Genomic DNA, 22189 nt, shown 5'->3' with positions numbered 1-22189 from the left:
ATTAAAAAGTTATGTAATTATTGTACTACATGTAATACATCTGTAGTACAGCTGCACCTTCTAACACAGCTATTCACATGTATGGTGGAGCAAACACTTTAAACATGATAAGGAGCTTGCTGTGCCAAACGAGACCATTCTGTCTCATTGCCATACCTTGTCTTTGCGCATTAGGAACAGGAGGTCTTCAGCAGAGATGACTCGAGCTCCTCTCAGCTGAGAAACCTCAGCTGCTTGCTGCAACTAAAATAAACAAATTCATTAGGATGGCTGCAGCTGTGTTAAAAATATACCAGGTTTTTCATGTATTTTGGATAATATTTTGCATGGTAGTATACAGCTAAATACCAGCTACTCACCTAAGCACAAGCCGAGACTCTCAAAAGTGTCACTCACTCCACTCGTTAGGCAAAAAGGGAACAACAATTTTATGAAAAGACTGAAAAACTTGTGATGAATCTTGAGCAAAAAGCTTTTTTGTTTCTATTTAAAATCATCGCTTTTGAAAAGCGCTGCGTTGCTTTTTCTTTTTCTCCTTCAAACCACATTTGCCCGGAGAACAACACAGAATTCTCTCAGGCAATGTAAAAATGCCAAATTCTTGCCATAGCACTTTATCTGGGACTGTGGAAGAGTAGTATATTCCTCTCACAATTTTTTAGAATAACATATACAAATTTCAAACAGCTCATGGAAGCATTTTTTGAAGGAAACTCAGTCTCACTCAACTTAGCATTAGTGGAAGCCATAGAAGACTTTTTAGGTATACTCCAATTTTATTTGAGATAAAGAAAATGATTTGATAGTAAAAGTTGACTGTATTGCAGGTCTTGCCATTCAGATAGGAAAGAGTTAAAGATGAGATTGAGTCCTAAATGCCACAAAAACAGATGAGATGCAGCCAAAGGAGCAAATCTCTATCACAAAGGCCATGCGTGTGAAGGCCCCAAGCCCCTGAAATAGTGCTAGAAAGGGCAAAAAATCTCTTTGGAAAGGACTAAGGGCATCAGCCTTGGACCTGCCTTCAGTCAGCACAGGGCTGGTGAGCTAGAGGCCATGGGGCAGGCCCACATCACGTCAGCACAAGAGCACAGCAGCTGATGCTCATCAAACTACTGCGCTAAGGAGGCCCAAAGCCATCAGAGCAGCCCATGGGATTCTCTTCTTTGCTCGTCTTTGAGGCTGCCTGGAGACAGAATCACAGAATCACAGAATCATCCGGGTTGGAAGGGACCTCAAGGATCATGTAGTTCCAACCCCCCTGCCCAGCAGGGCCACCAAACACACACATTCAGATCAGGTTGCCCAGGACCCTGTCCAACCTGGCCTTAAACACATCCAAGGACGGGGCATCCACAACCTCCCTGGGCAGCCCGTTCCAGGGCCTAACCACTCTCCTTGTATAGAACTTCCCCCTAACATCCAACCTCAATCTTCCCTCCTTCAACTTCGATCCATTTCCCCTAGTCCTGCTGTTGTCAGCCCTTTTGAAGAGTTTACTCCCCTCGTGGGTGTAGGTTCCCTTCAGGTATTGATAGGCTGCAATGAGGTCACCCCGCAGCCTTCTCTTCTCCAGGCTGAACAAGCCCAACTCCCTCAGCCTGTCCTCATAGGGGAGGTGCTCCAGCCCCCTGATCATCTTAGTCGCTGAGACGATGCTGAAGAGGAGGTGGGATAGTAAGGATGCCTCACACCATGGAATATATTTCCTCCAGATCTAAAAGCAGTGTCCAAAAGGCTAGATGTAGTTGTTTAGTGGCTCCTGTTCTTGTTCGCTAATTGATAGATGGACTGACGGTGAGCCCAGAACAAAAGCTATCAAAATGAGACATCTTACATTCCTGACATTAAAACACACACACACCTGTAACATGATCAGTAAACAAAAATTTCATTCATTTTACAATATCCTTATACTCTTCTTTCAGAAATGCATGAATGCACCTGAAAATAATTTAAAGAAATCCTATCCTTCTTACTCACGCTAGCAATGGTTTCAGTCAGTATCACTGCCTGAATAAGTGTATTATTAATCTGAGCTCCCATGCTGCTATGACTTGAAATAGGTCTATTCAGAAGTTAAAAAGATCAACAAAAACAGTAGCTGTTTCTAATATCCAAAGGAGGAGAGGGGGAAAAACTTTTTGGGTTTTTGTTTTTTTTTTTTGGAAAGGGCTCAGTGGGCAAAAAATTCAGTCCATAAATCATAATACTGTACTGCATTAATTTTTTTCCACACTAATGGCACGCAGGCAAGATGTGAAGTGTATCTAGTCCGCACAACACAAAACATACTGCATGAAGAGTTTCAGATTTTCCTCTTGAAACACTGCTGGCCCTTGCAGTTACAAAGACCAGAGAGATTTCAGGAATTCAGGAGTCACAGTAATATAATCTTACTTGAAACTCACTTGAAAAATGTAAGAATGTGCAAAATGATAGTTCTATTTTTTTGGCATAAGCCAAACTGTTTCTTATTCTAAATTAGTTTGAGGGCGCACAGGCTGCTTATATTTCTAAGATGAAATAGAAAGAGTTGGATAAAAAGTAAAGTTACCAAGAATGAGCCAATATTCATCTCTGGTGTAAATCTATTGCAGCTCATGGATTTATGCCAAGGCTAAGCTTGGTCCCACCAAGCCTAAAAGTGCTACAAACCCTGACCGTAGCATGGCCACAACAACGCAGCTCCTTCCCACGTCGTATCAAACAATGGCTGAAATAGGTGGCTCCGTTTCTCTACTGCGTGTAGGACCATAACTGTTAAACATCCATTTTCTTATTACAAAATTCAGATCGGTTCATGTCCCCCACGTAGCTGAAATAACTTCTTTTTCCAAATGATAAATACTTGACAATGCCATTTACAGCAAAGATCGTGTGCGAGCTACTTACGGGAATTCCCAGTGAAGTAAGGGGGATTAAGGACAGGAGACCAAATTCACGTCCCATTTGCATCTAACTAAATCCTGAATAACGCTGTTTATTTTAATGGAGTTATTCTGGGCTAAACACGAGATCAAAATCTGGAATAACATTCTCAGTTTCTACCAAAACAATGAAAACTTTATTCTCATATTACCTCGATTTTCGCATCTATTTTATTTTAAGTAATGAACCCACAGCATTTAATTTCTTTGGCTTAAAGAAAGCAAAATAGGAAAATAATTACTTCCTGTACCGTTATAAAATATGGATTATTTATCCAAACAGACCATAATGAGTTCTGCATTGGTACACATATTTACCTGGGAAACCAGGATATGCTCAGGTAAATATGTATCCAGGCCATTAAAAAAAAATTACGTACCACACAGTCCAGATCGGGGAGAAGATGTATTTATAGCTGTAGCACACACTGAACTGAGTCATTCAAACCACAACACGAGCGCTTTGCTATAATTAGTGCTGTAACGAACTGTCTGATTTCACTGTCCCTGAGTTGCTGTCAATACGCAGCAAGCCCTGACTCCTCGATTTCCGGAGCTGAGGGCCTTGTTCAGCCATCACAGCGGCCGTGCTGCGCGACGAGGGCGATTTCAGGAAGCCGTACCAAAAAAGTGATCCATCTTTGAGCACTTGAGCATCCATCATGGCAGAGAAGCAGCTTTCGGCCACACAACCTCTAAATCCATTGGCTTCCACTGCAGCGAGTCTGCTGCCAAGGACCCCACAGTGCGTGTGCTACAAGGCCAGCCATAACCTTGCCCATCTGCTCCTACAGTCACCCTTCTGGAACTGCAATGGAAGAGACATTGCAAGAAGTCCCAGCAGTATCCCTTCTTCAAGCCTCAGCCCTGCTCAGCACCAGGCAGGGACAAAAGAGCAGCATCACCTGCACCACACTCCATGGCTCTGCCTAAATTTGTTAATGATTACAGCTATTCAGTCAGCACTGGAAAGCATTTTATTCCGGATTATCTTGAAGAACAGTCAGCAATCCAAATCACTCAGCTTCTTGAAGAAAATCAGGCCCTAATGCCAGCAAAGATTATTTGAGCCCTCGGAGTCTGAATTTATTTTTTATTACAGCCAAATTATGAACCCCTAAAAGTGAAGTTTAAATAACGGAAGTGTTGAAATGACTTTCACTATAGGAGCGCAAATAGCTCTGTTAATAATTAGGAGTTTATGAAAAATAAGTGTATTTTACAATTTTTCACATTACAAAGAAAGTAGTATATACAGTAACTGTATTTTAAAGTCTAAGAAGAAATGGCTGGGGAATAATATTTTAAAATGTAATCACCGGTTTAATGACTTTATGAAGTTAACTTTCTTGGCAGGATGAACTGAAGTACGTTAACAGTCACCTTAAGGCTATTTTCTTTTTGCAACTTCTGCAAATTACAGATTTGTTGAAAGGAGCATTCATTCTCCTATGACAGAAGCACAGTTCCTTCAATGGCACTGTCTGCTTTTACTCCTAATTATTTTTTCTTCCCCTTCCTCCAAAGTCAACAATCATTGATACCTCTACAAAAATGTCTTGATGGACAAAAAGATGGAAAACAAGCACGCTGTGTTGTGATATAATCCTTCCAGTTCAACTGCACAATGGAGTCAAAACTGGAATGCCTGCATGCCTTCAAACTGCTGAGCATCCAGAATAGTGCTTCAAGATTTTGGTTTTATTCTAGAGGAAAATTAGATTACACTTCACCAGGCTGATTTTATTTCCATTTTTATTTTTGACTCGGGAAGGCTGTTTTTTTACTAAATATGCACTTAAATGCCTTCTTTTTTTTCCCCATCTTTTCTATATCAAGAGCATCCAACTCTGAAAATACCAATAGAAATTCTGAGTTTAGGTCCAGTGCTGTAAATGTATTCTAAGCAGAATGATCCAATACTTCTCTGAAGGCAATTAAGCATAAGATTAAAACTGTGTATCTTCATCTAAATATATCCATAAAGTTTCTCAAATACAACTGAGTTTGGCAGCTGAGCATTACAGAGTCCATTGGCTCACTGTCCTGGGTAATGATTTCGGAACACCAGGGCTTCACAGCATGACTAAATCACCCCAAGCTGTCTAACACATGAAAATTTCACCTGCAGATGAAAAGGCAATCATTTTTGTTGTTATATCTAAGGATATTTTACAGAAAAGCATTCAGTGCACCAGCAGGTGATTGTGTGTGAGCTCGAGCAGATGAACCTTTGCAACCCATTTTGAGGCTTCACTGGAGCATTTCATTGACACACGGTGAATTTTGGTACATGTGAATCACCCAGTGGCCATGAGATGTAAATAGATTTTCTTACTCTCATGATCCGTATGTACCAGAATACATGGAGAACTTGCTTTCAAGTACATATGCCATTTGTTTTGTTCACTTCTTCAAAATAAATTTACCTTTTGACATCTGGATGCAGCTCAGCTGCCTCGCCTGGCCTTCTGAGGCAATATCATGGTTTTGGCTTGCACTGCTCCAGGAGCCCTACAGCTGGGGGCTGCAATTAGAGACCCTGTAACCCAGGATGAGCATCCAGAGATGCATCCCCAAAGGATCTCCAGTAACAAGCAGGTTGTACGAGGGCTCCTGCCCTCTGAAAGTACAAAGAACATATCTATGGGTCAGGCACACCATGGTTGCATGACATTCAAGGTGACAAGCTGTTGATATGAAATTAGTCTGATGATCACAGTAGAAAACAGCCCTTTCCTCAGCTACCTTCAGACTAAAATTGTGAATTCCTGTAAAGTTGGATATTTTAACTGTACTGTTGCTATCAGAAATTGTGAAAGATTAGAAGGATGGTGAAATGATATTTTGTTGCTATTCCCATTTGTTTAAATTAAACATGTAGTATAATTTTGATCATGATTTCTCTTCATTCCACCAATAACTCACATACTTCTTTATATTACATAAAAATTAGAGGGTTTGGGTGGAGGAGAGCCTTTTGGTTTTGTCTTTTACAATGCACACACTTAAATGGAGTGCAAATTGCAAGAGTAGAGCACTCTCCACTTCGTTCTTTGGGCTGATGCTCTCCATGTTTTAAACAAGAACCTTCTGAGCATTAAAAAACAAAAAACAAAAAGAAAAACCAAAACAAAAACAGAGACAAGAAAAACACATGGCTTTTATGAAACTAAAACTCTGCCCATGTAATGGAATAGTCAGACAACGCACTGCAGGAGCTTAACAATGGGTTCACCTTTCTACAGATCCCTGGAGGTGGAAGAGAAAGGCTCTAAAAAAAAGACTTGATGTGATAAAACTGAATCTTACCAGATACTTTTAAGTTACAGGATATAACATTTCTATTCAAAGCGAGGCATATAAACGACACAAGAAGAGGCTAGATTGGATTGGTCATCTTACGGAATCACAGAATCACAGAATGGTTTGGGTTGGAAAGGACCTCAAGGATCACGAAGCTCCAACCCCCCTGTGCCATGCAGGGCCACCAACCTCCCCATTTCACAGCAGCCCAGGCTGCCCAGGGCCCCATCCAACCTGGCCTTGAACACCTCCAGGGATGGACGGGGCATCACAGCCTCTCTGGGCAGCTGTTCCAGCACCTCACCACTCTCACAGCACACAACTTCCCCTGACATCCAATCTAAATTTCCCCTCCTTCAACTTCAAACCATTTCCCCTTGTCCTGCAGTTATCGACCCTTTCAAAGACTTGATTCCCCTCCTCTTTGGCTGTATCTTCTGGCTGTATCCTGCAACCACCTCAGAGCAGACAGCAATGACACGTGAGGTCATTCTGCCACGGATGTGCACACACCATTATTTCTGTTCATCTGACTCTCAGGTTCATCAAGGTCTCACTGGGCTGAAGCTCTGTGTTTTGCATTGCAGATACTCAATTCAATTCAATGCTCCCATCAAATGCTGAGCACACCCTGCTCATCTTCCATCACAGAATCATAGAGTCTGGAGGTTGGAACAGACCTCCAAGTCCATCCAGTCTAACTGTCCACCTACCACCAATATTTCCCACTAAACCACGTCTCTCAGTACAACATCTGCAGGTTTCTGGAATACCTCCATGGTCGGTGACTCCACCACCTCCCTGGGCAGCCCATTTCTGGAACTTCTCCCTCAGAGAATTTCCTGATGTCCAACCTGAATCTCCCCTGGTGCAACTTGAGGCCACCTAGCCAGGTCACTGATCCTTACCAACCTCTAAGAGACCAAATTGTTTCTCATAGGAGAATGGAGGAGAAATCTTTTCTTAAGTGTGGAATGATTCAATTTTCACAGTGAATTCTGCCTGTATTTTGAGCTCCTTGGCTGTAAGTAACTCGTGCAGTTTGGTGCCAGCCACAAACTGGGATGGAGGAAAGCTGAATCCCTGCACTCTCCATATATTCACAGCATATTCCTAGCTGAGCCCCACATATGTTAACACTGAACCAGTTTTGTTTAAAATATAAACAGGCACAATTGTTAGAAGAATGATAACTTACTGGTAGAACCCAACAGCCTAGGCTCTTCTACTGAAAGTGAAGATTTGAATCTATTAGAGACCATATTAAGTAGATTAAATAAAGAAAATACGTTTCCAAGTAAATGGTGAAATTAATACTGCTATCTTGACAACGATGAGCTTTAAAGCAAGGCCAAATTATTTTTTTAATCTCTGCTTTATAAATAGCTTAAACTCAATGTCTCAAATATCTTGCATTTTCTGTCAGGGGGGGAAAGAACTTATGGACAATAAATGCATATCAATGTTTCAGGTATGCTTTCTTCTTATTTCAATTTTAATTTCAAAATTAACATTTTGAACCAACATTTTGTACCTACAATTCTTCTCCTCTTCATGAAACAACAGAAACTCTATCCCTTACAGCTGGCAATGATGACCAAACCAAGCGAAATTAGATGAACAGCATTAAAACTAGAAAGTCTCTAAATGCAGGAAAACGTTCATACTCACTGAATTCTATTTTAATATGGATAAAACTGTCAGTAGCTACGTAGGCTTCACTGCTTCGAGACTTGGTGCTGTGCTGGAGATGCCCACTGCTGATGCTCTCTGTTACTGCTGGTGATAACAGCAGGCAAGAAAACTAACTCTGAAACCTCTGTTCTAGGTTTTTATTGTGATAGGGGTGAAAAAAAACAGCTCGGGTAATAACATCCAAGGGGGAACAATGGCATAGGCTTCTGCATAACTAGCAGGAGTGCAATGAAGCAGGTTCTGTGAAAGGTGACCACTGTACATGTGAAAGATCCATTAATCATCTTGAAATAAAACAATTCTCATGGCCAAATGTGTTTCAAAATCTGAAAAAAAAAACCTGCTTATGTATTTCTAAAGATGAACATAGAGGTCTTCCACTTGTTTCTGATGCCCTAGGACTGCTGGGATATCCCAGACACTGAGGTAGATGGTGTGATCCCACTGGAAATCAGCGGCAGCAAACTTCCCCACATCTAAGTAAATGAATACTGGGATAATAGAGTGCAATAGAACTTAATATATTTGGATTCAAATTTTCACAACTATTTTTTTTTTCCTACAGCGCTATCAGTACAGTTATTTCAAGCTGTGAATCTCACCTATAATTATTATTTCCATCAAAGTTACATCTTTCAATGTCTTTTTGCTACAAAATATTTTAAAATAATAAGAATGTGCACGCTCCTTTAGCAATGAATGCATACACCATTCCTTTAGAGAAAACAAACAGAATTTACCTATCTTTAGGATTGAAAAAAGAATTAATTCTCTGATATTCAGTGTATAAACTCAGATTTATTACCAGTTATTTCTATGCCTTTTTTTTTCTCCAGTATGCCTGCACTGTGCAGATCAGTAGAGGTTACATTATACCCACAGCTTCCTGGCCTTTGGTTTCAAATCCCTGACAAACCACCATTCAGGATTATTGTTATGGAGCTTCCAACACTGCAAGCAGAAAAGAACTGTTCTCTGTTGATGGAGAGAACATCCAATATAAACAGGCTCCTTTCTCCCCTTGCTGTAAAGTCATGTTTGTTTCAATCATGCAACCCTTGCTGTCACACAGAAAAATAATCATTGACTTGCATTAGTTTCACCAGAGCACTAAAGAAACACTTTCCCTTTCCACATGACTGCAAATTGGAATCAGGCTTCACGGTTTGTCAGGCCAGGCTGGATGTGGCTCTGGGCAGCCTGGGCTGCTGGTTGGTGACCCTGCACACAGCAGGGGGTTGGGACTGATGAGCACTGTGGGCCTTTGCAACCCAGGCTGTTCTGTGATTCTGTGACTCTATGAAAATAAGACATCTATCTACCAGGAGATAAAGTGCACTGGGAGCAAGACTTGGGCAAAGCAAGCATTTCCATGAAGAGGCAGGCAGCCATCAGAGCACTGAATGCAGAGATAACAAGGCTTTGTCCTCCGGCTGAACTGATAGCCAAGTTGGAAAGAAATCTCTTCAAACACCATAAAATGGAAGACAAAAGCATACTTCATAAAAATAAATCCCATAAAGGATGTAAGAAAGACTGGATGGGGCTGTGACCAACCTGGGCTACAGGGAAGTGTCCCTGCCTATAGCAAGGGGTTGGAACTAGATGATCTTAAAGGTCCCTTCCAACCCAAACCATTCTATGGTATGCTAAGACGTTTTTAGTAAAATCTAGACTAACTGGCAGATGGAGGAAAAAGGTTCAAGCAAAAAAATGAAGAATGGCAATATTTACCAACGGGAATATCTCCATTTATTCCCAATCCTGAAGAGGCACGCAGTTACATTTCTTTCTTGTAAAGACTGCCCTATGGATGTAAAAGTCCTTAGGTTAAAAGACTACTTGAAATCATAGAATCATAGAATCACCAAGGTTGGAAAAGACCTAAAAGCTCATCCAGTCCAACCGTTCACCTATTCCCAATAGCTCCCACTAAACCATGTCCCTCAACACAGCATCCAGCCTTTCCTTGAACACCCCCAGGGTTGGTGACTCCACCACCTCCCTGGGCATCCATTGCAGTACCTGACCACCCTTTCTGACACGTAATACTTCCTCACATTGGTCTTTCTCCTTAATTTTATTCTCATCTGCTCAAACGCAGGCAAGTGTCCATCAAATGGAAGCTCGCCATCTTGGGTGGTGACAGCAGCTCAGTGTTCTGGGGTTGCTCAGAGTACCAGAGGCACACAGCACGCAGAAATGGCAGCTGGTGTGAGTGGTGCTGGATGACAGACATGCCTTACAGGGCCTCAGGGAAGTTATTCTGCGTGCAGAACTCTGATGGACAGATGTTTACCTGGCACGACATACACACAGCATTGAAATAAAAGGAAAACAATACTAAAAAAATGTGAAGAACGTATGATTTTAATGCTTTTTCAACCATAATATCTATATGTATGGAATGTATATTGCGGTACTGAAAAAAGTCCCACTCTCTCCTTCAATTTTACAGCAAATAATTTGTCAGTGGAGACAACATATGAACAAAAAAAAGTGTGAAAAAATGAGAAGTAGAAAATTATACGGATATTTTTCTTTTTTCAAGAAGTCTCTCCCCACTTAATTTCAAAATACCTTCAAAATCCAAAATCTAGAGCATCTTCCTCCCAAAGCTCTTGTAACAGCAGATGAAGAAAAATAATACAGGAATTTATAAAAGCAACAGGTTGAGTCCAAGGTGGATTCATTTTCATGTACAAAGGAGGGAGAGGGAAGTTCCTATTTTTGCATGTACGTCTGCAATTTTTGGTTTCCTGCTGTTTGTTTGTTTTTTTTTTTTTTAATTTAGTTTTACAAACTATAATTTTCAGAGCTTTGAAAACACAAATCAAATTGTGCAGCTGATAACATGAACGTGGCACATGTCCTCTTGGGAAGGTGAAAGAAAGAAAACAAGGACAGAGCTGCTGCCTCAGAGAAAGGAATGAACCCAAAGCAGCTCAAATGTAAAATCTGAACAACAGATATTTTGGTCTGAAAAAATGGCACTGATTTCCTAACTCTTAATGAATGTTCATTCTTTAATTAGCATTCATTTCGCAAGGACTTGAGTCTCAAAAGGCTGCTTCACATTCCTTTAGCACCACGAGAAAGAATCACTTTTCAGCCATGAAAAGGTTGGGGGAAAAAAAAATAAACATGTTTTGTGAACATAATTTCCTCTTTACTGCTCCTGCAAAGCTATGAAATGAAATATATTATTTAATTACATTGGATCAAGCAACAGGAAGAGAAGGGAGTGCTTGAGTCACAGCATCCCTGTAAGAATAAATAACTCTATTTCCTCCTGCTAAAGGACAGTTTTAATGGACTGAAACGGTCCAAATGGTTAAAATCAAACTACTGGGAGGAGGCAGGATCTTCTTACTAACAAAAAACAACTCCCAAACCCCGAGGAAGCAAAGAAAAACAACCAACACTACAAAAGATGGTGTGAAATTCCTAACAGAAATACTGGTAACGATAGGAAAAAGAGGCAGCAACACTTCTGCTAGAACATCAGTAGTGGTAGCTTGAAAATTATCACCTTTATTCCAAATCTGTCCTGAACCCAAGGATGTTTTAAGAGCCGTATAGTAGCTTTCTGAGGCTGTTTTGTTATACATTTTGCACTGAAGATTTTGAGCTAATCTATTGCGAAAACTCCAAAATTTATCTGCTATTATTACTAAAATGTTATTAGCCACATGGGATTTCCCTTAGCTGTGCTTCAGTAATGTTTACTAGATCCTTTAAATTGAACGCAACTGTTGGAAAAGTTAAAGCGTTTTTTTCTTAAGTATGTTCTTGGCATAAAAAAATGGGAGGGCTTTAAACTATAATAAAAAGATAAGCTGAATTCTAAAATGTTGGAACAGATAACTTGGCACCGGTACAGAGTCCACACTGAGATATGAGTGAGAAAACGCCTTGATCCTTTACATAATTCAAATTCATACTGACTTGTGTGGAGCTGCTCTGAAATAACCTCGCGTGGAAATCCTCCTTTTTTGAAATATGGAACATGCTGAAATATGATTGCGTTTCACAGATGATGTTTGAAGAACAATGGAAAATGCCTTTGAAGCTGTTGAGGGAAGCTCCTCTGAGGCCTCACGGAAAGATGGGAGAAAGCACTGCTTTGAAAAAGAGATGCTGGAGGCAAAGAAGATTCAGCTCATACCCCAGAAGAGACAGGACTGACCTCCAAGACTGCAGGATAGTTGATATGAGGGGATAAGCCCTGTGCTTCTTGAGGAAAGATGAAGAGAGGTTTTGACAAGGATAAAGTAAACATAACTGGCTGTAAAAGCAGTTTGCTGAAATTGTCTATATTGCAGATCTTGATGGTGCCCTGCGAGTATTGCATTTGTTCCAGTCTGCTTCTCATAGAAACAAGGATCACGAAGCTCCAACTCCCCTGTGCCATGCAGGGCCACCAACCTCCCCATTTCACAGCAGCCCAGGCTGCCCAGGGCCCCATCCAACCTGGCCTTGAACACCTCCAGGGATGGACGGGGCATCACAGCCTCTCTGGGCAGCTGTTCCAGCACCTCACCACTCTCATAGCACAGAACTTCCCCCCTGACATCCATTCTAAACTTTCCCTGCTTGAGCTTAAAACCATCCCCCCTTGTCCTGCCAAAATCTACCTGAGTAAAAAGTTGATTGCCTTCCCGTTTATAATCCTCTTCTAAATACTGGAAGGCTGCAATGAGGTCTCCTCGCAGCCTTCTCTTCTCTAGGCTGAACAAGCCCAGCTCCCTCAGCCTGTCTTTGTCTTCTATTGCACTGCTAACTGCAATAGGAAGTGTCTGCAAAATGATTCTGAGCTTTAACTTAAGCATTTTTTGTATCTAACCGGGTGTAAACTTCTAAGCAAAAACTATAAATACTTCTCAGTGCCTAAAGCTGTGATATTCAGAGGTGATTTAGCAGACTTCCAACCATAAAAACTGTGCCCAGTGTATTTCTCCTCTAATTTAGAGTAAGTGGGCCAGCCTTATATCATATATAATCATAATTCTCAGTGACATTTCAACCAAAAAGCAACTAAACATTTAAACTAAAAACCTGCAAACCTCCATAAAGAGTTACAAATAGCATCAGTCATGTTAATATAAAGCTCATAGACACTAGCATAAACAATGTCAACACAGTCAGTAGTTTGCAGTGTAGAACCTGGACCTAGAATATTATAAAGGTAAATTCTTAAATTCACAAGAAATCACTTTCCAATCAGCGTCTTTTTGCAGACGAACGGGATCTGCAGCATGCAGTAAAACCATACCAGTAGAGGTCAAGAGGAACAGGAATAAAGAGCCATCAAAAGTAAAGCTTAATTAACTTTGCAAGTCAAATTAAAAAGGAAAGCAAAGGAGCCTTTACACATTAAACACAATGAAGAAAAAGAAAGTAGATACTCAGTGCAGAATGAAACAGAGAAGGAAAGTCTGAACATGGCTCCATAATGTCTTCACTAAACACATGGAAGAACTGAAACGCTGAGCATGGAGCAGAAGTAAGATAACTCAGGAGATGAGATATATGGAAATAAATTATTTGTACTGAAAGGAAGTAAAATTCAACTTGCACTCCAGTCATCAGCGCTGGCATAGAATAACAGAATCACAGAATGGCTTGAGTTGGAAGGGACCCCAAAGATCATCAAGTTCCAACTCCCTGCCATAGGCAGGGCCGCCAACCTCCACATTTAATATTAGACCAGGCTGCCAGCATCTCAGACCTGAATGAATTATAAAAGTCTACTGGCATTAATATTCAAAGAAATAAGCTAAAGTTCAGGGAGCTAAAGGGGCTTTAGGAGCAATGAGACAGGCGATGGAGCCAAATTCCTGTTGGCAGTTTAAGATGATACAACGAAGTGCAGCAGCCAGAAATTGCAGCTTGGAATGACAGAGTAGGACTTTATGAAAGCCTTTTTCATAGGGACGGCTGTGCAGTACTGCAGCAAATCCATGGTGCTTCCAAAGCATGAGCAGGACAGCACTATGGCTGAGCAGATCTGGTGCTCATGTCCATGCCTCTTTGAGTAGGTTGGATGAGATGTATCCAGAGGTTGGACTGTTTCTTTCTCATCTGAATTCTGTATATTTGGGGAGACCTCATTGTGGCCTTCCAGAACTTGAAGGGCGTGAATAAACAGGAGGGGGAGCGGCTGTTTGTGAAGGTGGATGGTGATGGGACAAGGGGAATGGTTTTAAAGTGAGACAGGGGAGGTTTGGGTTGGATATGAGGAGGAAGTTTTTCATGCAGAGGGTGGTGAGGCACTGGCACAGGTTGCCCAAGGAGGCTGTGGATGCCCCATCCCTGCAGGCATTCAAGGCCAGGCTGGATGTGGCTCTGGGCAGCCTGGGCTGCTGGTTGGCGACCTGCACACAGCAGGGGTTGGGACTGGAGGAGCGCTGTGGGCCTTTGCAACCCAGGCCGTTCCGTGATTCATTCTATCATTCCATGATTTTTACTGAGCTTTTGAGCAGAACACTTTGCTTTCTTCCATTTGCACAAACTCCTGCACAACACTCACTTCCTTCTGATTGGATTAGTCTCCCCTATCTACTGCTAAACCAAAATTAACGTTTGTATCAAAAACATTGTGTCAGCAAAGCAGAAGAGCAGGAACATAATCCTTACGGACCCTGCAACAGAAAGAGGTCGTGGGGGGAGCCAACAGAAGCTGACCACACCACTGAGCTGCCGCAGCGATAACTCACAAAGCTGCCGCCATCAGCTCCCCAGTGCCTCTCAGTCACAAGGAAAAGCAAGCAACGCTTAACATGGAGTAAAAGAAATGGAAGTTCTCCCCTTTACGCCAGCAACTCCACTGTGCACTGAACAAGGCATACGACAAGGCAAAACTTGCTAACTGCTTCAGTAAGGATGAGCAAACACATGAAAATAATGGGAGTTTGCAGCAACTAATCTAGGCTGATGAATGGCAGTTGTGTGTAAAACGAGTGGAGCAAGGTTGCTGGGGTTTCTTTTGATACAACTTGAATGAAAATCAGCTTCTATGATGGTGTAAGTATTCCCAGAGAAGATTCCTTAATTATTTGCAGCCTCAGTTCATTCAGATAAATAGGCTGTGCTAATGTATGTTTGAGCTTCATGTAGAAAAAGCAGTTATTCATTACAGATGTATCTCTGCTCTGTGTACTCAGCCACATACTGCAACTAATAATAAAATATAGAGTGGTTGAGTTCATACCCCACAGTTAACTTTATAATTTCATCTAGTTAAGACTGGCCTTCTTAGAATGCTACAAGCTAAATCCTACACAGCAAACATGAAATTTTACAGATAATGCCAGAATCGAGGCTTTTTTAATGGCCTCATGTAAACAGTGATTTATAGTCCAGAATTACCATTGTTAATAAACTTGAGATTGTTGGCTTTCTCAGAATCTCTTCAGATACATTTCCCTTTATTTTTTACAGATGTAATAAACTGTAATATATCAGCTAATGAAGGACTGGGACATCAATCTCACAAGGAGGCAACAACAAAGACTGCCTCTTAGACACTTGCAGTGAAACCAATGGCAAGGATGGTGAGGCTGAGGCACCCCTCCTGCAGGACAAAATTCAGATATTAAATAAATAGACAACACCACACTATGCAAACACTACTTTTCTAGTTGTCTTAGAAGGAGATGACTTTTTTTTGCAAGGAATCTCAGCAACGCTATCCTTACTTTTCCAATTTAAATCCTGAGATGCAGAAATAAAAGTTGATTCGCCCATGGTCACTTCCCTGATTCTGGTCATCGTTTCACTACCTGACACCTTCCTGAACAGGTCTCACCAGAGGATGCTTTTACCTTTTATCCACTACTATCCACGTACAACCAGCCGATCAGACCTGGATGTTTTGTGAAATGACATTTAATGTCAGAAAACTAGGTACAAAAAGATAATTTGGTACAGAGATACTCATTTGGGTGCCTCCCATTTCTCTCACCTTCTGCCGGTTGCAGAAGTTCAGGTCTTCTCAGTCACTGGGAACAAAGAGACAATCACAAACAGAATTCAGATTTCCTCTGCCTCAGGGAAACACATCATCCATTAAGCTATGCTACGTGATCCTTGTTTCAGATGTACATCAGGGTGTTTAGTGAATCAGTATTTATTCTGTGGAATGCTGTATTCAACAGAAGTAGCAGATCTATCTTCAAGGCAAGACTAAAGGGTTTTGTGACGGATGACATCTGGCCAAACAAAAAGATCAAGCATTGGAGTCATAACATGAAATTCTTTGACATAAATTACAGGGAAGAGCAGACACGGGATGAAGGTAGCTCCTAGCAGCCAGAAAAGCTATAGCTCAATTTCAGTGGAGATGTATCCTTGAAGGATCAAGGCATTTCTGCTAGTAACTTCTCACACTGAATTCCATTAAGTAGGAATAGTTTTGTATTCTCTCAACTACAGAATGAGTACAGTGCATCTGATCATATTAGCAACATTATCTTAGAAGCAAAGTGTCAAATTCCTCATCCTGCTTGTTAACAGCAGCTTTTACTAAGAATGCTCATTAACCATTCAATGCATACAATGGCAGTTCTGATTTTAGAATTACAGAATCACAGAACAGCTCAGGTTGAAAAGCCCTTAAAGATGATGGAGTCCAACCGCAGCCCAGCCATCCCAGCCCAACTCTACCAGCCCTCCGCTAAATCATGGCCCTGAGCACCACATCCAAACGGTTTGAAACACAGCCAGGGATGGGGACTCCACCACCTCCCTGTCAGCCCATGGCAGTGCTTAGCAGCCCTTTCTGTACAGAAGCTTTTCCTGATATCCAACCCAAACCTCCCCTGGCACAATTTGAGGCCATTTCCCCTCGTCCTGTCACTTGTCACCATTGAGAAGAGAAAAATTAAGTACATATTCATTCTCAAAATTTTCCTTCCTTCCTATCCCACTGCATAAATGCCAAGGAATAAAGTAAGTCTATAAACATTACTGTCATTTTCAGGCTCTCCAATGATGCCAGAATGAGTTTTCCGCAATCCCGCAATACACTTGAACTCAATGTACCTGGTAGGATGTGAATCCCTTGTTCTCAGCTGAATGAAGCACTGACAGGATTTCCCGTCCTGGCTTTCCATCTTGTACATCATTTCTGCACAATTATTTTATGCTGATGTCATTTCTGCTAGGTTGTGCTCCAGTGAAAGTTCACTTTCTTTGTAATGCTGGCGTAGGCTGTAGCGTGCTGGAAGAGCCATTTTGTAGTTACATGGCATAATCTCAAGTGTGCCACTCTCTCCACCCATCCAAACCCAAAAAGCAATTTACCCCTCTGTCAAGAAAAGTGATCTAAAGTGTTCTCTTCCGTGGGAGAATGCAAACAGAGATTTTTTCTTTCTAACTCTTTTCTTTCCCCATCCATGTTCCAACTTCCCACGTCAGTAGCTGCTTACATAGTAAGTAAGATTAAGGGCAGAAATAAGGGCTGCTTATATCCTATCTTTGCATAAACACAGCTCCTCTCATTTCTAGTACAGTTTCCATAAACACAAGACATTAATTTTTGAAAGATCACCCGTGTTCTGCAGTCATCCTAACATCTTCTACCTGCATTTCCTCCATGCATTTCTTCCCACTGCAGAAATGCAGGACAGAAAATATGGAACACTGGTTTTTGAAAAATACGCAGTATTTGGTTTGAATATGTGAGAAAAGCACACATTGTCATTTCCAGGTGATCCAGGATGAAAATTAGTTTCTTACTTAAAATGACATGTGGATTTTTTTGTTATGTCCTCAAAATGACACAATTTTGAAAAGCTAAATTGCAGCGAGAAACCACCATCAGAGAACTATTCCATGTTAAATGAAGTTAGAAACAAGCAAATTAAATTAACCCCATATAAAATATAAATTAAATATAATAATAAATTAAATATAATATAAATTTAATATGTAAAATATATTAAAAGCTCTTCTTTCTAAAATATCACTTGTTCCTGTTTTAACAACTTGAGAGGTTAAAAAATACCAAGTCTGATTTCAAGCACCATACTAATATTTTTCTTGAACTACAAAATACACTGCTAGTCAAACGCCTTCAAAAATATAAGCAGGAATTACCCCTATGAAATTAAACATGAAAGCAAATCAGATTTTTGAAAAGACAGATGTGAATAATTGCTACCTGAAATACTATATTGAAAAAGTGGCAAGATTTAGGTACGGCCTAGAATTAAGATGGAAAAGCAGAAGATCCTTGCTCACAGGTAACGTTGTGGCATGAATCAGCTTTCATAGAGTAGGAGAGAAGAGATGAGAAGCTTGATTTTGTCCCTTCTGAATTTCAATGGATGAAAAAGTGCTTCTAGGGAAACATGCCAAGATGCAGTAATGGGTAAATAGAGACCAGTCAAGAGTGGAGAGAGAAAAATTCAAAACACCAGGGTTGGGATGATATTGAATCCTTGAAAGCAGATGAGGCTCAAAAGCCTGCTGATGAAAAGGAATTGGGACAAAAACAGAAATCTGTGGGACGCCAAAGAAAGTAAGAAAATTCTGTTGAAAGATATCTTGAAATACATGCTGGAGGGAGAGGAAGATTAGAAGAATATGGTGTTTTTCCCTTGAGTTGAAAATCCCTCTCTACTTTAAAATAAGATTCAGAAATGACGTCATTTCTGAGAGAAGCATCACGCTATTGTTAAGGGGCCAGGGATGAAAGGAATTTCAAAATGCAAGAGCCTTATTTTCCAGTTCCAATGCTTGAGTTCTCCTATGCCAAGTACGTACCACAGCCTGTTGCCCTTTCACTCCAGCAGATCTGGATGGGCTGTAAGAGTGTGCCCACTCATCAGAACGTGAATGTCTGATGGAAGCTACCAACCTGGTCCCCTTCTTGCAGTGCTGTACTGCTCAAAGAGTTGTGGTGCATACAAAGCTCTGTATTACCTTCATCTTCTGTTCGAGCTAGTACAGAGGCAAACTGTTTTGCACCTGCAGCTTTTATAAGGTGGGGTGGGGGAGATTTTAAAGGAACTGCTGAGTGACTGAACACTTTATGTGTGAGAGCCAGCACGTGCTCTGCATGCTTACATTTGCTTAATAAATCATTATCACCCAAATTAAACTGAAGTGTGAAATAGGGCACTCTGAAAAATACCATGTACTACTTTTGCCCAGTGGTGGAAAGAATAAGGAAGGAAAACAGAAAAATCTCTCATCACTCACTGGTCTTTAAGCTTTAAGTGACCAAGCATAGAGATGCATACGTCAAAATGGATCCCATTAGAGAAGCAACAGAACCTCCTAGCAAAGCAGCTATCTCTTTTAATCACCCAGCAAGTGGGTTTGGGTGTCTTCATTTCTTAATTTATTCAGACTCTTCTTGGTGGTTTAGATGTTTTCTTAATCCTTTACTACTACCAGTGGAGAGCAAAACTGCCAAACTGGAGAAGATCTGCAGGAAACTCCAAGAGCCACATGAAGCACAGGCTGAATTTGCCACCAACTGAGAGCAACCATCACTGCAGAACGCAAATACCTGATGATCAGGCCATGGACAATCGTTTTCACTCTCTTTTTGAAGGACTTCTAAGGAAACAATTTTTTTGTTTGTTTAAGTACATCGTTGCCCAGGGAGGTGGTGGAGTCACCATCCCTGGAGGTGTTTCAGAAACATTTAGATGTTGTACTAAGAGACACAGTTTAATGGGGAAATATTGGTGGTAGGTGGATGACTGGACTGGATGATCTTGGAGGTCTTTTCCAACCATGGTGATTCTATGATTGCATGATATGTGAACAATTGAACTCCTGTGGGCTAAGCACACGGTCCCTCCAGTCTACTTGGCCAACAGACACTTACAGAATCAAAGAATCTCTTAAATAACTCAAAACAGGAGAAAATGAACAAAAAATAATCAAGTTGTTATAGATCTCACCCAGGAGAGAGAATGCTCTCCTTTAAATTTGCTTGCAGAAATCAAGCAGAAACTTGAACATCAACCTCCTGCACCACTAGGCAGCTATGCATAGCAGAGAACCCTGGAGAAGGTGAAGTTCTCTTCTGTGTTTCAATGAAAACTTAAAGATATTTCAATTTCAAGATTTCTATTCAAGATTTAAAACGATTATTGTTCTGAAACCCATCTATCTCAAGCTTAAAGCCTGTTAATTGCTAAATTCCAAAGAAAACAAGGATTAACTCACTTAGGTTATTTCCAGAAAAATAAAGAATTTGCCTATTTTGCTTAGTCCAAATACAGAGGTAAACATAATATATATTTTTTAAATGAGATTCAAAAGCCAGGCCTAGAAGAAATGTAAAACCATTTCTTTCTGATAATGCAATGACATATGTATGCACTCAGTCAGTGATGTACATACCTTCAGTTACATCTGGTGTTCTCCTGCATCATCTCTTCCCTCCAAGAGTCATCAAATGCTCATAGTGCAAATTCTGTACTCAAAATGAATGATGTGCATTTCCTGGATCTCTCCATTCATCAACACGGGCTGGAAAGTTCTCAAAATCTTCCTTGGGTTTTTAGAAATTACCGCCTTCTTCGGTTTAATCACCGCAAGGCCTTTGCCACCTCTAGTCACAGAGATGTGAATGATGAATCACGGAAGTCACAGCCCAGAAGGGATTATCTGTCATCTGTGACAACTGCAGGCTGTGGAGGTAGGGATGAACGCAGGCCTGGTGCTCTCTATAATTTTGATTGCTTTAAAACACTTGAGATGAAGAACAGCAGAAACGGCTTGCTACCGTATTGGCATTAAGGAAAAAAAAATGGAGCTGGTAAATGCTAAAAGCTTACATACCCACTTTTTAAGAATGGCAAATGCCATACCCTGCAGAACAGAATGTTGCCCTCAGAAAAAGGGTTTTGCAATACCTGAGAAAAATCGGCCACCAGATGTGGCTGATCAACCTCATGAAAATCTCCATTCGCTCATGCCAGCGGATAATTGTTTGGAATTCAGAAGCAAAACCTACCAAGTTTCCCTCCAGGCTGGAACTGAATTTCCCCCAGGGCTTCCTTTAAAAGCTCTCTCTAGCAGCTGAAAAGGGAAAGCGTTTTTTTTTCTTGTGTTCTCAATGCTGCTCTTTCTGCCCCCCAGAGCAGCCATCGGAGTGGAATATATGAAAAGTTTGGTGGGAGAGACATATTGCATCCTGCCTGGATGTTTAATCATAGAACATACGTAACTTTTATTTATAGCTTAAGACACAGACGTATTCCTCTCCTACAGACATAGAAACGCAGCTCAGAGGCACTGGGTAATTTGTGTGCACCGACACAATCGATAAATAACAAAGCCCAGCAGAAAACTCAGGAAATGGGTTCCATCTCCATACGTATGAGACACAGTGTTGTCTCATCAGCAGCGGAACAAAAATCAGAACATCTTTCCTTTGTTGTGATTTGCTATCCTACCCCACATATGTATCCTGAGGGATCATCAGGGCAGCGGAATGCCAAGGACAGAATTGTTCAAGATTTCAACTAATTAATAGAGAGAAAAAAGATGGTCAGGTGTCAAGGGAAAAGAACCAGCCAATGTTCTCGTGATGAAAGATAGACTTCAGTAGGCAGGCACGTTGTCTCCACCCTCCCATTACAGCTCAAATAGTTCTGCTGGTGGCTCTTCTATGAGAATGTAGTCGTTACAAAGATATATTTCTTCTAAGGACAAATAAAGCATTAAGCCTTTACCTTAAGAATTTTAAACCTGAGAATTTTATCCCTTAACAGAGTATTCTGAGATAAGAACAGTGTCTTACCATCTGCCGACACTCAGTTAAGCATCTTGAGGGATCAGGCTGTCAATGAAACCAGAAATAATGAATGGGCATAGTGGGAAGGAGGGAGATCATAATAGGAAAGTTCACAAAGGAGAAAAAAAAAGGTACAGAAAACTAAGTTACAGAAGAATGTGTAAAATCTTTACCCTCTTGGGACCTTCAGGGATTTGACTTTTAATTAAAAGAATCAGTCACTTTAATTAGCAACTATCATTTATATGCGATTCTTTTTTTTTTGAATACATTGAGCAATAATTCCAGATTACTCTGTCCAATCTACCTGGGATAAAAGCTCACGTTTCAGAAAGAAACATATAAAAATGTCTGGAGGATTACAAAACAAAACAGCTCCTTCACAGGTCGAGAATTACTTGGAAGTCATGCACATAAACAAGACATTATTATTTAAATATACTTATTGGGGTGACGGTGAGCGCAGTCACGGTAGAATCATCATGGATGTATC

The 22189-nt window shown here is 40.8% G+C and overlaps 1 protein-coding gene across 3 annotated transcripts in view; it reads right to left on the bottom strand.

The window, feature by feature from the left end:
• The window catches only part of SUPT3H (SPT3 homolog, SAGA and STAGA complex component), a 154613-nt gene that overhangs the window by 90292 nt on the left and 42132 nt on the right, over positions 1–22189 (bottom strand). For 2 of the 3 annotated variants that reach the window (XM_042832700.1, XM_042832701.1), the window contains exon 3: positions 157–243. The exons of the other annotated variant lie outside the window; for it this stretch is intronic. In XM_042832700.1, coding sequence (XP_042688634.1) covers positions 157–171 — 15 coding nt within the window. In that variant the 5' untranslated portion in view covers positions 172–243. The remainder of the gene's footprint in view (positions 1–156; positions 244–22189) is intronic. 3 annotated transcript variants of the gene reach the window in all.

Source organism: Centrocercus urophasianus, unplaced genomic scaffold, assembly GCF_019232065.1.
Source record: "Centrocercus urophasianus isolate 14NV4802_14NV808 unplaced genomic scaffold, USGS_Curo_1.0 seq_39, whole genome shotgun sequence".
Lineage (NCBI taxonomy): Eukaryota > Metazoa > Chordata > Aves > Galliformes > Phasianidae > Centrocercus > Centrocercus urophasianus.
The sequence above is the reverse complement of the archived record's forward strand: the minus strand, read 5'-3'. Positions and strand labels throughout refer to the sequence as shown.